Source organism: Camelina sativa, chromosome 12 (genome assembly GCF_030686135.1).
Source record: "Camelina sativa cultivar CO46 ecotype springtype chromosome 12, ASM3068613v1".
Lineage (NCBI taxonomy): Eukaryota > Viridiplantae > Streptophyta > Magnoliopsida > Brassicales > Brassicaceae > Camelina > Camelina sativa.
Window position 1 is genome coordinate 38,975,585 of NC_141891.1, and position 17,403 is coordinate 38,992,987.

Below are 17,403 nucleotides of genomic sequence, written 5' to 3' on the forward strand. Positions count from 1 at the left end.
AAAGAGTTGTTCATACAAATTAGAGCAATACAACCTCAAAAATCATATTTTTTTGTGGAAGCTATGCACACAGACATAAAAAAAAGCTAGTTCATCAATTCATACGATGATTTATCGAAAAATCTCATTTAAATAAAAAAAATTGACATAAAAGTTAAAAATGGTGTAACATATTGGTTTCGAAATCGGATTTAAAAAAATGGTTTTATTCATAGATTAATTTAAAGTTAAAAATAGTTCTTTATCCCCAAAAATGATATCAGCATTTGTGATGATTTCTAGACTATCATTCATAATCTAAAAATCCTTTGATTTCCTAAAGACTCAGTCCCGACGCACATCACAAGCTACCCAAACAATGACTTAGGACATCCAATTTTAAGGGACATAGTTTTAAAAAATTTGGTTTTTTATGTAAAAAGAAAAATATCAAAGGACTTTTTATTATGAGTAATTTTTATTGGACTTTTTTTTACCATGTTTGTGGACTTTAAGTTAACCAAATATTTATTAAGTTAAAGTTATATTGTATGTTGGTAATAAATTTATTAGTGATATTTCGGTTTCCTAAAAAGATTATACAACTAAAAAAAATTCAAGATAAGTTAGTATTATTGTATGGGGAATTGCCAGAAATAACACACAAAAAACTATAATTAATTGAGTAACCATTATAACCATGTGAAGGTTATATTTGCTGTATTAATGACACTTTTTACCCCTCCATCCACCATTAACACCACCATCAGCCACTTATCTCCAGCGACCTCTTCCAGCCACCGGCCACCACCTCCAACCAACAACCTCCGGCCACCTTCTCCGGCGACCTCCAGCCACCTTTCTTGGCGATCGCCGGCCATCTTTTCTCAGCGACTTCTGACCACCTTTTCCGGCAACTTCTGGCCACCTTTTCCGGCAACCTCCGACCACCTTTTCCGGCGATCTCCGACCACCTTCTCCGGTGACCTCTTTCGGCCATCGGCTACCTCCTCTGACCACCGGCCACCACCTCCGACCAACAGCCTCCTCCACTGCCCTCTACTACCACAAACACTAAATTGGTAATTTTATTCCATCCTCATCTTGTTTTTCTAATTTTTAAAATTATATTGCTATATTCTTCTATGATTTTTTTGTTTTGATCATTCACCTAATTCACCTTTGTTGTATTTTCTACAAACAGTATATGTATTTGGTATTTTTATGATTTTTAACATAGCATTTTATTTTATTTGTATATAAAAAATAGAATGGATTCATTTTTTTGTATAGGTACTTGAATATATCAGATCGGCTCTGGAAAGACCGATATAGCAAATAATAAAACAACAAATACAAACGTAATACATTTTTCTAATTAAAAAATAGGTTACTATATTTCATACACGAACTTGACATAAAGCGTTTTAAATATTTTATTTGTTGATGATGTCACCAAGTTTTTGTTTGAGGTTTATTTTATCAAACAAAATTTGCGAGGTTTTAATTAAACACATTAAAGAAGTATTGAGTCATTTTCGTTACTTATAGAAGTTGACAACAAAATTGTTTACTTACACACAAACACACGTAAAATTACTTATCAATTCACGCACTTGTCCTCGTATTTAAGTAAGAAAGGTAGCTTTATCTTTTCTTTAACGACATTTCCATTTTATCTTTAACGACAACTCAACCCTTAAACAAAAAAACACCTAACTCCTTATATTTCACCTCTAACCTAATTTTGTAAAACTGAAGAAAATAAATTATTAATTTCACAAAGTAATAAACATATTTTTGACTTAAGTGAAAAGTTGGTTCTTCTCAGTTGATAAAGACCCATAGATTCCCTTTTTCTTTAGTTATTTATATAGCTAAATTATTATATTTGATTCTTTACAATGTCAAAAAAAAAACTACTTTATCTGATATTCTGATTGGATAATTAAATATGCTAACGTTAAAGAAAAAAAAACCTAACTAAATGCTATATTGAAGACTTTACGTTATTATAAATCTTTTTTTTTTGTTAAAATATAAATGTGATTATAAATATATTAAAAATTTAATGCTATTAAATGTAAGAATTTTTCATACGACAAACACAACTCAACTTATCAAATTCTTTTTTCTTTTGCCGTCTCTTGCGTGACTCAAGAATCAAAAAACAACACAAGTGTCAAGAACCAAAGCCACGAAGAAGAATAACTCAAGAAAAGTCTCATCGTCTTCTTCTTCTTTCAATTCCGATTTCTCCAAAAAATAAAAATGGATGAAGTTTTATTCGATGAGATACTCGGCGAGATATTTACAAGACTGCCATCGTCTTCTTCCTCTTTCTCATCGTTACCTTCTTTCGAATCGGTTCCTCTTGTCTCAAAGCGATGGCTCCGTCTCTACAGAGCAACAAAGACTTCCATGTCTTTACAATTCAGTCCTCAAGACGGCTCTGTGATTACCCTTTTGCCCTCTATCCTCCGTAACCATCCTTGTCTCTCTTCCCTCTCTCTCTGTTTCCCTGTCACCATCAAAACCACAATCACTAACCCAATTTGTTCTTATGATGAGTATCTCACGAGTTTCAACGATGAGCTCATCTCAATCATATCTTCTTGCTGCTTCAACCTCAGAGATTTCAGTTTCTTGTTCGGTCCGATCTCTTCATCATCTTTGATTCCTCTCTCTACTTCTTTATCTCTCACTTCTCTATCCATCAAACTTTGGAAACAACAGAACTCAGATTTCACCTGGATTGCTCTGTTTTCATCTCTCAAGAAGTTATCAATCGATGTTCACACAAGAGATCCTTCAGCTTCCGGGTCTAATACTAACCCGGAAGTTGTAGAATTGGGTTTGGAATCGATTTCTTTATCCGGAATCCAATCTGATGATGATGGAGTTAACTGGTTATGGAAGAGTTGCAGAAAGTTAAAGAAACTGAAACTGAAACGTTGCGGAAGCATTGGAGAAACAGAGTTTTTAGGGTTGTGTTTGATGAATGTGGAAGAGATTGAGTTAATAACGTGTAGGAGTGTGGTTGATGTGGTCTTGCTGAAAGTTACAGAGATTTGTGAGTCTTTGAAGTCTCTGTTGATACATGATGGTGGAAGCAAAGATGGGTTGGTTCATTTCATGAACAATGCTAGGTGTTATGATACTTTGGAAAGACTCGATTTGCGTCTACCGATGGATTTGACCGATGATCATCTCGTCTCTCTCGCAACCAATTTCAAGTCTCTGTCTAGTATTAGGCTTACAAGCGGCACTTTTGTGTCTGGTTTGAGTCTAAAGATGTTGGCTTTAAGCTTTAGTTCGAGTCTTGAAGAGCTTTCATTGCTTAGCTGCAACGCGATTGAACGGGAGCGTGGTTTGTTGGCGACGTTAGGACAGCATTTGAGAAGGTTGAGGAAACTGGATCTGACTCGGAACGAGTGGTTGTTGGACAAAGAAGTTGTTTCGATGCTGGCTTCTTGCAACTGTTTGGTTGAGTTGAATCTGAGAGATTGTAAGCATTTGACAGATGCAGTGTTGGTTGCTTTGAACAAACACTGTGTGAAGTTGAAGACTTTAGACATCGTAGGTTGTCGGTTGATGGAGCCTGGTAATGTAGAGGCTTTTGTGATGAACTCGTCACAATGGTTGAAGAAGCTTGTGGTTGAAGAGAACCAAATTACAGAGGCTACACGCAACTTGGCTGCGAGTAAGTTAATTGAAACTGTTGTGTTCCCTTCTCTCGTTTGGTAGTCGTCAGTTGGATTTGTGTTTGAATAAAGGAAAGGCCCAATGATGTGGCATTCTAATAGATTAGGGGATTTATTTAAGTTATCGTCTTTATGGAATAATGCAAAAGGAAAGTTGTAATAAACTCTTATGGAATTGCAAAAGGAAAATAATTTATTTGTGTTTTACAATATTTTAAAGACCGTTTTATAAGCATACGATTTGATAATGCAAAAATACAAAAACTGTATACAAAATCGAGTTCCTAACTAAAATTATATGTGCGGGTCTGTCCAAATTAAACGCTTATAAGATTTATTTTGAATTCAACAAAAGGCAAATGATTCTCTTAAATTTTAGAACGAAGCTCTTTGATTTTTGTATGTATGTAAGCAGTTGTAATTACTCAAATTGGGCTCTATGATTATATTGGGATTTTGGCCATGAAGAAAGATAAGTTCAAACCAATATATATGAAGAATTTGAATTTTACAGGCTACATTTTATATACTTTTCTCATAGAAAACGTTATATAATTCAAAGTCGGAAAAAAGATACTATGTAACATGAATAAAATGGAAGCACAGTGATGTAATAGATTGTGTTTTTTTATCTCTTTTGTAAAGTTGTAAACTCTTATGGGATATGCAAAAAGGAAAATGATTTAATGTTGGCTTACTTGGTTTAATGTTGTGACAGATAAGACCCCAGCATAAGATCTTCTATTTAATGTTGTGACAGATAAGACCCCATTTCTCAAGATATATTGAACAAGTGTTGTTAATTTTTACTCCCATTGTTTCATATTAAATGTCATTTTAGACTGATTATTTTGTTACAAAATAAGTGTCACTTTATATATCCAATGTAGATGTTTGATAAATTTTCCAATTTTATCCCTACTAATTTAATATATACACCAATAAAAAAAATTGATTAATATATTAATAAGAGGTGAAGAAAAATGGAGTTCGCCTTAATTCTCTCTCAGACCCGATAATCGAGGCGCCGCTACCTTCACTTTCCTCCGACGCCGGTAGAGCTCCGGTTCACCGGCGTCGGGAGCTCTCGTCCTCTCCGCTGCTCTGCTTCGTTCTCTGCTCTCTTAGTTTCGTTTTTTCAAGCTTTTTCCCCTTTTGCTTTTTACTTTTGTTCCCCAACCAAACCTCAACACCCACCCTAGTGCTAGACGAAGGCCGGATTATGTGCCCTTACAGAAGGATCTGGAGTCCGGCGAACCCCATCCTCATATATCCTTGCCCAACCTTACCGTCGACTGTACCAAAGTCTATGTGCTTCTCTTTCCCCCGATCCGGATTGGGTTTCGCCAGTGAAGCCTCTTCTTCCTCAACGATACTTGTATCGTCATGCGGCGAGAATTCTTCCAGTGTTGCGAACCGTCTCTGTTTATGGACTCCCATCCCTAAGATCTGTCACACGATGAGCTCGACAGACCCTTGTCAACTCCCCTGGCCATCCCCAAAGTCTCTTAGATCTCTGCGGATGAGCTCAGGACTTGTAATTGGTTTGCTATCATCCCAATTGGTCTCTCCAAACCTCCGAAACCCTAGGTTCCTTCTATATATCCCTATGTTGTCTAGTAAACAATTCTTTTGTTTGTTGGTTGAACTCGATGTCCGAAGACTGCATCTGAGAATCCAATTACTTAGAATGTTTGGTAGTAACAAAGTGTATGGTCGATACCTGGTCCTTGCTCATGTGTCGAATTTGTCTGTTAACTGGAAAAACCAAAACCTCTTTATCCCTATGCTAACTAGCGTTTCCAGTTCTCAACACCATCCCACCAACCGAACCTGTTTGGTTCAATCAACCACCTATCCGACCAAACCTCACTCACTTGTATCATTGCCAAACCGCTTGCATACTTTGTGCGGATCTCTTGATCTCTTTGGCAAAAGGAGCCATATGAGAGAGATTCCACCTGTACTGCTACGCTTTGACATACCCATAAGGCTCGTTTTGGTCTTTACCTCCCTTGTTTGTGCTATTGTGAAGTTCTGCTGCTCTATGGTCCATTGCCCTGTACCTCAATGCTGACATCCGACGACCTGCAGCAAACCACTCGCAGCACCATCACCACCAACCGGGCAAAAGCCCATCGAATCCCAGCCATAGCATTGCTTCTGCTAGTGCTCCTTGCTTCGGTAGTTTCTTTGGCTCTGATTCCTCTACCAACGTCACTATGTCTTAAGACCGTGACCACCTTATCATCTGTCGAGATCTTCGATGATGACCAGTCTAGCAACCGTGATCTTGCCTGTCACAATTCGCTTTTCAGCGGATGTTTCACAGCTCTCTCGGACCCTTGCTTGATTTCATATGTATATTTATCTATGGCTTTGGGGAAAGCCTTTGTTTGTAACCTTTTAAACCTTGGGGATTTGTTTCTCAACCTCTGTAATGTTTCTCTTTGATTGAATGGAAACTTCAGTTTGTTCAAAAAAAAAAAAAATATTAATAAGGGATAAAATAGAAAATTTAATGATTTTCTTAATATGTGTGAGAAACTCTAAAATGACACTTAGGCCTTGAATGTTTTGTAGATTTTGAGAGAGATTTTGGTTTTTGTTTTTCAAAATCTCATTTTTATACCAATCAAGATTTTAAAATTTTGGTTTTCCTAAAATTTAGGGAAACTATTTTGTTATAGTCTTCCATTCACGATTCTAGATTTTCAATTGTACTATAATTTAGGAAATCTAGTTTTTGATTCTTTACGTTAATTTTTCTCAAAAACCAAAAACCATTTTTTTGAGATTTTGCATTTAAAAAACTAATACCAAAATCTAAAACTAAAATCTAAAATCTAAAAACTAAAAACTAAATCCAAAAACTGAATTTAAAAGCAGTGTCCATTCATGGCCTTAATATGAAACAGAGGGAATACCATTTTACCAAAAGATTTGGTGGCTTACTTGTTAATTTCTTTGAACTTTTTTGATTTGTCGAGTCTTAGGTGGCAATTGTTAAAGTCTAAGGAGTCTTATGGTAGTGGGAGTATATAATCTTAGTGCTAAGAGTTTGTTAGTTGTTATGTTTTCTTCAGCAGTTTTATATATTTGAGTCTATTTCTGTAAGGCTTTTATATAAGCACATTATGAATAAATCAGAGTTTTGTTCAATACAAAACGCTTGCTTATCGATTTTTTTTCAGAGTGGTATCAGAGGTACGAATGGGAGATGATTATGAAAATATCAGTGACGGTATCAGAGCTTCTGGTGTGCTGTATAATAAACACTTGATGCATCCTAATCTTTTTCTCAAAGTCCAGATATTGGACAGATGTGTGGTTAGGGTTATGAAGGACAAGGACAGCTTGGATTGGGATCCCGTGCACGCTTAGTCTCCTCTCCTCAGGTATTCTTTTCACATTGCTTTGTGGTTAGTCATCTGTATTTGATGAGTGTTTAATTTCATAACTGAAAACATTGTGATTCAACCTTATATTCAAAAATCTTTTTACTCTGTCTCCAAAATATTTTGAAATTTTCATTTGCTATGAACAAACCCTATCTCGACCCTTTGATTTGATATGTTATCTGAATTTTTTTCAGAGGAACAAAGTTGTAACTGTAGAAGAGAGAAAAATAGAAATAACTTTGTTTTCTTATTTCTTCAACCTTGAGTTTCTCTTACAAAGACATAGTGTTTATATAGGGGTACAATGTTAAAACCCTAAAGTCTAGATCCTTCTACACTTGTCCAGCTGGTGTTAGTTGTCTTCAATCCCACATGATCCTAGAAGCTCAAACCTATTTTGTAATGTCACTGTCGGACCCTCTGCAGCTTCTGTTGATTCTCTGTTTCCTCTGTTTTTGTCTTCTGCAACATTTACCAAACCTCTGACTTGTTCTGTTCTGTCTTTGTCTTGTATTGCAGGTTTACGTTAGTGTGAGTTGGGTACAGAAGCTGATGGGCTTGAGCTTGTTCTGGGCTTAATTGCTTGGAAGCCTAAGCCTGTTGCAAGAACGTTGCTGTTTTGAGGTTTAGTCTTCATACTCCCCCGCAAAATTGGAGTAGGTGGAACAACGATGCCAAGTTTGGAACACAGAGCTTCAAAAGGACCTTGCGGAAGCGACTTGGTGAAGACATCTGCAATCTGATAGTCTGCGGAGATGTGATTGACGATGAGATTGCCAAAAGCCACTTGTTCACGAACATAGTGATAGTGGTTAGCAAAATGTTTAGTACGAGCATGAAAACTTGGATTAGCAGTGAGGTACACGGTAGAGAGATTGTCACAAAACAACTCTGGTGTGTCAAACTGAGGAATACCAAGACTGCGAAGGAGATTCACAAGCCAAGTGATCTCAGAGGTAGCTTCGGACATGGCTCGGTACTCTGCCTCTGTAGAGCTTTTTGAGACTGTAGGTTGTTTACGAGAGGACCAAGAGATGATGTTATCACCAAGGAGCGTGCAGAAACCGCCGGTAGAACGACTTGTATTGTTACAGCCACTGTAATCGCTATCACTAAACACACGCAGCTTGCAGTTTGTGGTGTTGCTGAAAGAGAGTCCCATTGTAGTAGTTCCTTTGACGTAGCGAAGGATGCGTTTGAGATGTTGAAAATCAGAGATAGTGGGAGCATGCATCTTGTGGCACACATAGTTGACAGAGAATTGAATATCTGGCCTTGTAAGAGTCAGATATTGTAGTTTTCCATCAAGACTGCGAAAGTACTTAGGATTCTCAAAAAGGCAATCTTGATTTGGAGTTTTCTTTAGTTGTTGTGGTAACGGTGGAGCAACTGCAGAGCAATTTGACATAGCTGCAGCAATAAGAAGGTCTTCAGCGTACTTTTGTTGAGAAAGAAACAAGCCACCTGAGTGAAATTGAGCCTGAATCCCCAAAAAATAATGCAGTTGACCCAAATCCTTCATTCGAAAACGTTTATTTAGCTTGTCAAGTAGGCTATTGAGAAGATTGAAGGAGTTTCCTGTAATCACCATGTCATCAACATAAAGCAACAGGAAGATAACATCACCGTTTTTAGCACAAATAAAAAGAGAAGGATCAGGAATACTGCAAAAGAAGCCAATTCAAGCAAAAAATTGCTGAACTTATCAAACCAGGCCCTTGGAGCTTGCTTAAGGCCATAGAGTGATTTGTGCAGTAACCAGACATAATCAGGATGTTCTTCATCCACAAAGCCTGCAGGTTGTTTCATGTAAACAGTTTCTGTAAGATCTCCATGAAGAAAAGCATTGCAGACATTCATTTGCTTAAGTTCCCAATTAGGAAGAGTAGCAATGAGGAGAACAGCTTGAACTGTAGGAGTGCGCACAACCGGACTATACGTTTCAAGATAATCAATGCCTTCTTCTTGGTTGTAGCCTTGAGCCACGAGTCTGGCTTTGTATTTGTCTAAGGAACCATCATCGTGGAGTTTGACTCAAAAAACCCATTTTTAGCCAAGGACATTCACATCAGATGGAGGAGGGACAAGAGAAAAAGTTTTTGTTGCTTTACAATTTCCCATTTCTTCTCCCATAGCAGCTGTCCAATGTTCATCCTTGAGAGCCTCAGTAACCGTTTTAGGCATGGGATAAGATACTTTGTGAGAGAGAAGAGCATATCTTTGATTTGGCTTGCTAATGCCTGATTTGAGTCGTGTGATCATAGGATGTGTGGAAGCAAGTTGAAGCTCGACTGTTGATGTTTCAAGTGGAACGGTAGCACCATATGTAGTGAGCTGAAGTGGTGATGAAAGAACGTTGTTGCCTATAGGAACAAGATCTAAGCTTGCCGTACACTCAGTACATTCTTCATCACTTTCAGCTGAGCTATGAGGTGAACCGTTGTTAGAATGAGGAGAATCAACATGAACAACCGACGTCGCAGGAGGTATAGTGTCAACAGTATCGTCAGCTTCGATCGGAGTTGCAGAGTCTTCAGTTTCGATAGGAGTAGCAGAGTCTTCAGCTTCGATCAAAGTTGCAGAGTCTTGAGTTGAGTGTGAAGTCGCAGACTTGACAGGCATTAAGATTTCACTCGGAGAGAGTTGATCAGAAACCACAGAAGAAGTGAGTTCACTGGAGGAGCTTTTAAGCCATGTTGTGTACAGTGGTGTAGGCACAAAGTGTTGCAGAGAGGTATAAGTGTCTGCAAATGGGAATGATTTTTCATCAAAGAGAACATGCCGACTCAAGTATACACGACCACTTGGAGGGTGATAACAGCGATAGCCTTTTTTCTGTATAACCAAGGAAAATACACTTGAGAGACCTTGGATCAAACTTATTTTGAGCATATGGTCGAAGAGTTGGGTAGCAGGCACATCCAAAGGTGCGTAAGGCTGAATATTCTGGAGCTTTGCCGTGTAAGACCTCAAAAGGACTGTGATGATTAGCAAGAGAAGTCGTTGGTAAGAGGTTGCAGAGGAAGTTTGCAGTGAAAAACGCTTCTACCCAATAACTTTGAGGTGTCTTGCTCTGGAACATGAGAGTGAGACCCATTTCTGTAAGTTGTCGATGTTTTCTCTCAGCCAACCCATTTTGTTGAGGCGTGTGTGGACAGGAAATGTAATGTTGAATGTCAGACTCTTGTAAATGAGTTAAGAATCTTTTACTTGTGAATTCACCCCCACCATCAGACTGAAAAATCCCAATTTTGTTTTGTAGAAGATTCTCAACAAAGAGCTGATACTGAATGAATATAGAACAAAAGTCTGACTTTCTCTTAAGAGGGTAGAACCAGCAATATCTTGAAAAATTGTCAATAAAGACTACATAGAACTTGAATCCCTGAATAGAAGAAACAAGTGATAGGCGATTCATTTGGACGATACAAGAGCAGCAGAAGCAAGGCATGGTAGCAACAACAAATGGTCTACATGATGAGCCTTCATCCTCTTGGAGTATGCCAAGGCCAAGGGCATTGTGGATGAAACTCTTTCTTTACTAACAAGGGTAAAAATCTAAACCAATTAGAGTCTATAGAAAGTGAGTCTTTTCTCACGATGGATACATCACTATAAGAGTCGATAGAAAGTTAGTCTTCTTCCTATTGTATAGTTTAGTTGACAAAAGAGTAAATCATATACTCCTGCTTTAAAGAACAAAATTTAAGTGTGTAAAGTTTTTGTATACCATTGATTTTATCAAAAAATTTCATGGAATGAAGTGAACTAACCCATCTGATGGATGAGGTGTCAATTTATCTTGGGAGTGAGTCAATGCAGACAGACAGACACACACGTGTTGTTGACGACAACGTGGAAAGACCAAACTCCCACAACTCACAAACACAGCCGCCACTACAAAACCCCGCTTTCTCCGGACTGATGACTCTTTCCCGCCAACTTCTCATTTTTTTCACTTTTCTTCTCTAATCAATCTTTTTTTCCCTCTCTCAATTTTCCCGCCACAATTAACCGGGCAAGACGGGCAGAAGAAGTCAAAACCGCGTTAAAAGTGAAGGAGAATGGGCGAAATGGTCATTTGATTTTCTCAAACCCTGAACTCTAGTAACCAAAATACTCGGTTTAGTTTGGCACTGAGACATGTACCCCTTCCTAATTTGGTCACCCGTACCCGTTACAACTTACAAGGGTACCTCGAACGATCAGATCTGTAACAATTTTCCTCGGACTGCTACGAAAACTTAAATTCGTTACATCTTAAGGGAAAAGTGGCTGGTGTCTGAGTCTCGTTGTTTCGGGATATCCCAACATTATGTTAAGACTCTGCAACGCTTGTCCCGAAGCTCCTTTCACCAGATTATCAATCTGCAACACACCACCACAAAGAGCTTTTTAATATACGAATTTGGCTTTGTGGATAAGTTAAAGATGAGTTTATAACAGAATATGGAATGGTTATATTTACCACTGAGATTATGATAGCTCTTCCGGGGATTCGATCAGGATAGACATTTATATGACAATAGAACCAAATTTTTTACTCATTGTAATGACCAAATTGTGACATACCATGGCGATGTGGTGTGACACCATAAGAAGAAATGCCTTGAGCTATCTCAGAGTAAAGATTCCCCTCCTTAGCACGACGTCTGATGATTATTTTCATATCATGTCAAGAAACTAGAAACATTCTCCCTGCATCATTGTTCATGAATAATGATCACGGAGTAAGCTCAAACCTGCTCCACTAACATCATCAATCACTATACACCATCACAAAGTAACATTGAACAGATTCATCACTTGGAATATCAATATATATCACTTATACTTGAGTTCTCAGGTGTGGGAAAACGCTTTCCATTGACTGGCCAGCTTTTCTATCAGCAGTCATCAGAGTGAGTAATTTAATTTGGAAATGCTGATGATTTGCAAGAAGACTGACGATCTGCCATTCAATAAAATCATTGTTCAAATGAAAACTTACTACCTTATGCATTTGAAACAACGCTTAGATACATTCCTTCCCCTGAAATTTTAAAGAACCTTAAAAAATCCAAATGACTACTAGGCTATACTAAACTAAGCATATGTTTTTATTGCTTTAGCTAAATAAGGAGGACAATACCCCAAAAAAAGCCACATACTTTGCAACAAACAAGATACACACCACTTAAGCTCTGATTCATTTCAAAACTAAAAGAGATCACCAAAACAAACATTGCACAAACCTCAGCGCCAGTGTAGCCACTAGCACCAAGAAGACCAATCCGAATATCCTTCTCTGAAGCTCTTTGAAGATAAAGAAGAAGCCACATGGGATCACAAAGCAAGCTTATTGACTCGCTTATCTGCTAGACTGCTACACGAATCTTCCTTTCCCCCCCTTTCAAAACTGAGAAAACCCACATTTTTTAATAATGATCAGATTACAAGAAAGAAAAGAAGAAGAAAAAAATAAACAAAAACAAGCTACAGTGAGCATAAAAACCTTGAACCAGGATCCTCGTTCGAAGCAAAAGCGGACGCAGTAGTACTCATTCTTGAATTGGATGCTGCAACAATTCAAAAAGTCTGGAAACAAAAATAAAGTTTTATTAATCTTTTTGATCTCAGTATAAATTGAGATTGAGACATGTTATGAATGCAAAGATTGCTCTCAATGTACCGATCCAACCAATCTTTAACCGGATCGGTCCACTGAACCAACTAAATTTTGGATCCCACCCAATTTAACCTAACTTTAATTAGGCTAATCTTGAATTGGAGATAGTGATGAATCCATCTAAAAACAATAAACATGGGACTAGAAGGACACAACTCTGGTTTTGATTTAGGAATTTTAGTGTTTAGGTTTGGTGAAAAATCGATTAAAGGAGGAGAAAGCTCAAAAGTTTGGGTAATATACCGATTTTAGTTTGGTTCTTGTTCGGATTTGGGTATTTCTTCTCCAACAAATTGTTGCGATCATTTTTCTTTTGAATGTACTAAACTGGTGTCTCTGATTTTTTTTTTTTTTTTTTTTTACACTTTTTCAGATGTATACCATTTGTTTACACACACAGAATAAAGATGAATATTGCAATTTGCAACAAATAAATAATATATGTAATATATAAACTTTTTCTTATTTGTTTGATCACCAAAATTTTATAGATTATTATTGGTCCCCTACATAATAAGCACATGTATTGTAGAGGAGAGCTACTATCGTATATAATATAGACAGAGAGCAAACCACATATGCATGTCTCTGTCCAAACAAAAGAGAACCAAAATTTCGACAGTACAAAAGAATGATAAAACCAAAAAATATATAGAAATTTGTCAATTAATTAATATGTAAGCACATCATATGATCATGTTCACACAATAGACAATACGAAAGTATCTAAAACACGGCATGAGAATCATGAAGAGTATATATTGCTTAAAACAATGTATTGAGAAGAAACAAACGTGTAAACCCAAAAGAAAAAAGGAAAGAAAGAATCAAAGAAATTTACCTTTTAGAACTGAATTATGCATGTGTAATTGTGATCACGTTATCAATATATATACATATATTATATAATAATTAAATAACAATTCTAAAGCCTCAAAACATACGATATTCTAAATCGCGACCATGCCTAGTCCAAAACTGTTATAAAAAAAGTTATCATATTTCGGACTTCACATTTTTATACGATATTCAAAATCGTTGGACCGTCTCTGACTACTCAGAATGGTGTAAATTGAACATGAGATATCAGATTCAACCCCTATCTTTCTTACTTAGCTCATGCTAAGATAGTAAGATTCACTGTATAGATATATAGTATCAAAAGAGGCCTTTGCGTCTAAAAGCAAACACAAATGCTACTATATTTGTACGGTAATTTACAATAATATAGCAAAAAAAAAAAAAATTGTCAGCTTCATAACTATAACATAGAAGTGAGGGTTACAAGATAAATTAAGTAACAAAAAAATGCTGCTTCAAACCTTTAAGCTTTATCAAATATATTAGTGACAGTATACTGACAAATGTAAGATATTTTTTCTTTGTCTGTTCAAGATAAAAGTGTGGTCTGACTTCTTTAAAATGGAAGGGTGTGGATACTTTTTTTTTTTTTTTTTTATAACATAACACTGTTCTGAAAATTAAATAATATAGTATTTAAAAATATATTCTAAAATACTAATATATTACTTGTTTGATTGATTTCAAGTAAAAATTATATTTTTTTTCCCCTCTTTATTTTTCTTCCATAAGGTACAACCACTCAGAATTATATCAAAAAGAAGTAAAAACAAGTTCTAGTTTTGATATAATTTTTTTTCCCAAAACTAAAAACATCAGTATAAACAATAAAACCTGCTTTTAAAGTGAAAACTACACAGTTTGGATAGATGCTTAGAATTTAATTTTTAAAGTTTCCCGAAATGGAAAGATTCGGATGTCATAGGTTGTGTGTGACACTGAAAGCTATTGTTTTGCAATTGCTACATAATACGAGAAAGAACAAATTTACAGACTTGTCACTTGTGAAACCTAATCCGCAAACTTGGGATTCTATTTTTGAATTGGTAACACCTTTGGCTGACGTTATAAATTTTCTTGAAGTCATGACGGTGAAATAAACTCGTTCACAAGAATGATCCAAACTCGTCAAATCCATCGTCATACTCTCCTTCTATTCAAATATTTCTTCTTATAATTTGGCATTTCAAAAAAAAATGAAAAGAAAAGAAAAACACGAGTTTGGTCGTTGTCTCTTAAAGGAACCAAACAAGGCCTTAAGTCCCACATTGGATTCTCACATCGCACCGCTATTCTCTGAACACTATTTTGTCCTTTTTCATGACTCAAATCCACAAGAACACAAAGCGAGATAAAGTGAGAATTAGTGATTTACATGCAACACATGTATTTAATATGCAATAGGGTATTGAGTATATTACAACAACTACTACTGATTTACATGCAAAAAAGTTTGGATTATAAATGTTAATAACATTTATTAAAAATATGTTTACAAACATAATCCGCATGTACGTAATAAATTATAAATATGTTAGTAAATTTAGTTTTTAAAATCAACCCCGCACGTATGTACGGGTCTGAATCTAGTTGAGTATATTACAACAACTACTACTGGTGCGTAGCATGAGTAGTTTACTAATCATAATGTTTTTTTTTCTTGGCGTTTATAAAATTGATTTATTACAATACAAAGTAGCGGTCAATGAAATAAAAGAGACTAGTGAGTGTGCAATTGTTCACGCAAAAAGCTCTTTAACCTGAAAAAAGAAGAATCATATAGAGGCCTCCTTAAAAGAGTCATCTGCATTGAAATTCTTTAGAATCCTTTTAAATCATAGAAAAAAAGATTACATGTGTGCATTATAAAATGATTCATATCTTCTTTTTTAAAAAAATTGTATGATTTATCTCTTTTCATTTGAAATTAAAGATATATGATACTAGATCCCACCATATTATTTGTTAATGAAAACTATATTGCCCCACATTTAGAGAATACTGAATAAAGTAACTTAATACATTGTATAAACCTCAAAATAATATAAAATCAGAACCGAAACTTCAACCTATGTTATGTAAGAAATAGTTTACTACGATATAAAACATTATTACGTGTGGAAACAACATAAATATATCTACAAACGAGTAATATATCCGTAGAGTAGAGTCAAAGGCTTGACGTGTGGACTTCTCATAAATTACTTGTACAATATTATTATATTTTGGTGGATGAGCTAAATTGGTAAGATTTGCTCACGTCACTTCCTCACTAGTCTCCGTCGGCTGAATCTTAAGGTTTAGACTTTAGAGACTGTAAATATTCTACATTCACATTAGTGTTAACCTAAATATTAAGAAAACAAAATGTGATGAACACATAATGGAATAAGGCTAATTTAAAAGATACGCATAATCATCATTAGTTTCACAATCTTTGTACAACAAACTTTCTTTTATAACAAGGAAAAAAATAAAAACTTAAAAGCTAAGATTACAAAGGGGGAACAAACTGATATTTGAAATCCAAACACTAAATATTACAAAAATCTAACTCTTAAGTCTTAATTAATAAACTATAATATATATGATTAGAGAAACTATATTTTTAAAAACGGTTCACTAACGTCGGCGTATGAACACAGCCTCTAAATCAGAAGGAGGCGTAAAGAACTCTCTAACTGCGTTACTCCGACATTTTGACACCGGCCGACGTTTCCTCGGCGCCGGTGGACATTTAAGTATCTCCGGTATCTTCGCTTCTTTAGCCGTCGGTGTCGTCGAACATTCTTCATCTTTTTCCTTGTAGCAATCTTCTTCAACTTCGGCTTTAATCTCCGGCGGCGCTCTGAGTTGTTTCGTCTTCACCGGTTTCAACGTCGCCCGAATCGAAATTCCGGCGATAACCCATTTCTTCCCGTCGGATTCTAAACCTCCGTCGAATTGAGACTTCTTCGAAAACCCCATCTTTCTCTTCAACTTAACTCCAAAAACAGAGTAAAACCCAAAAAAAAAAGAAGAAGGCAGAGAGACAAAAACAGAGACTTGTGGTTATAGAGAATAAAATGAAAGTGGGAAAAAGATTAAACTAGTGGTCGTTGGTCAATTTTTTTTATTTTTGGGTGTGTGAAAGGGAGACAGATTTGGTTTTTTTTTTTGGAGAGGAAGGAGAAAAAAATGGGAATAAAAATGTGAGAAAGAAAGGATTAAATAGTCAAAACAGAGTATTCTGTGTATGCCGACTCTCAGGAGAAAGAAAAAATAAAGGAGATGAAGAAAGGAAGGGGTGAATTTGGAAATTTAAAAGGAATTAAATTTAGTTGCCCGAGAGAAATTTACGGGCAGTGTCTCTCAACCACCGTCTTTTTTTTTTGGCGCGATAGTTTGAGAGTTTCACAACGGCTCTTTTTCCCGCCTTTTGATGTATTCTTCCCGCGAGATTTTATAAACCGAAGAAGAGGAGAACAATCGGTTTATTTATACCCTCTTTGGTTCTAACCGGTTTATTTTTTAAAAAATTGTTTTACCTCGGTTTAGGATAAAGTCGGTTGAATTTCGGTTCAGATGAAAATCGATTTGGTTTAATCATAATTCATAGGTTTTCTTATTTGCCTTCGTGGCTAACCAGTTTCACAATTTTAAAATCCATATGATCGGGATGGGTGGTGCGATGATCAGTTTAAGTCACAGCCTATGGTTCTTGTACTATACACTCTTTTTCGATCATATGATCGGGTGGGTGGCGTCAAAAGTGTTGATGACCCGGCCAATAATTAGTGCCATCAACGGC

At 36.1% G+C, this 17,403-nt stretch overlaps 2 protein-coding genes and 1 long non-coding RNA gene across 3 annotated transcripts; 1 reads left to right on the forward strand and 2 right to left on the reverse strand.

Annotated features, from left to right (window-relative positions):
• The first annotated feature begins 2,055 nt into the window (after positions 1–2,055).
• LOC104732778 (uncharacterized) lies at positions 2,056–3,895 on the forward strand. The gene has a single exon (XM_010452360.3). It carries the CDS (start codon positions 2,251–2,253, stop codon positions 3,724–3,726), a length of 1,476 nt encoding a protein of 491 aa, XP_010450662.2. The 5' UTR covers positions 2,056–2,250; the 3' UTR covers positions 3,727–3,895.
• An 8,141-nt stretch (positions 3,896–12,036) lies between these two features.
• LOC104732779 (uncharacterized) lies at positions 12,037–13,132 on the reverse strand. Its single transcript, XR_758974.3, has 3 exons — positions 12,996–13,132; positions 12,579–12,661; positions 12,037–12,482 (listed from the first exon to the last, which is right to left on the reverse strand). It is a non-coding gene; the product is annotated as an uncharacterized LOC104732779 (long non-coding RNA).
• Positions 13,133–16,008: 2,876 nt separating this feature from the next.
• On the reverse strand, positions 16,009–16,870 carry LOC104732781 (cyclin-dependent protein kinase inhibitor SMR6). Its single transcript, XM_010452361.2, has one exon. The coding sequence runs from the start codon at positions 16,578–16,580 to the stop codon at positions 16,236–16,238; it is 345 nt and encodes a 114-aa protein (XP_010450663.1). The 5' UTR covers positions 16,581–16,870; the 3' UTR covers positions 16,009–16,235.
• Positions 16,871–17,403: the final 533 nt, after the last annotated feature.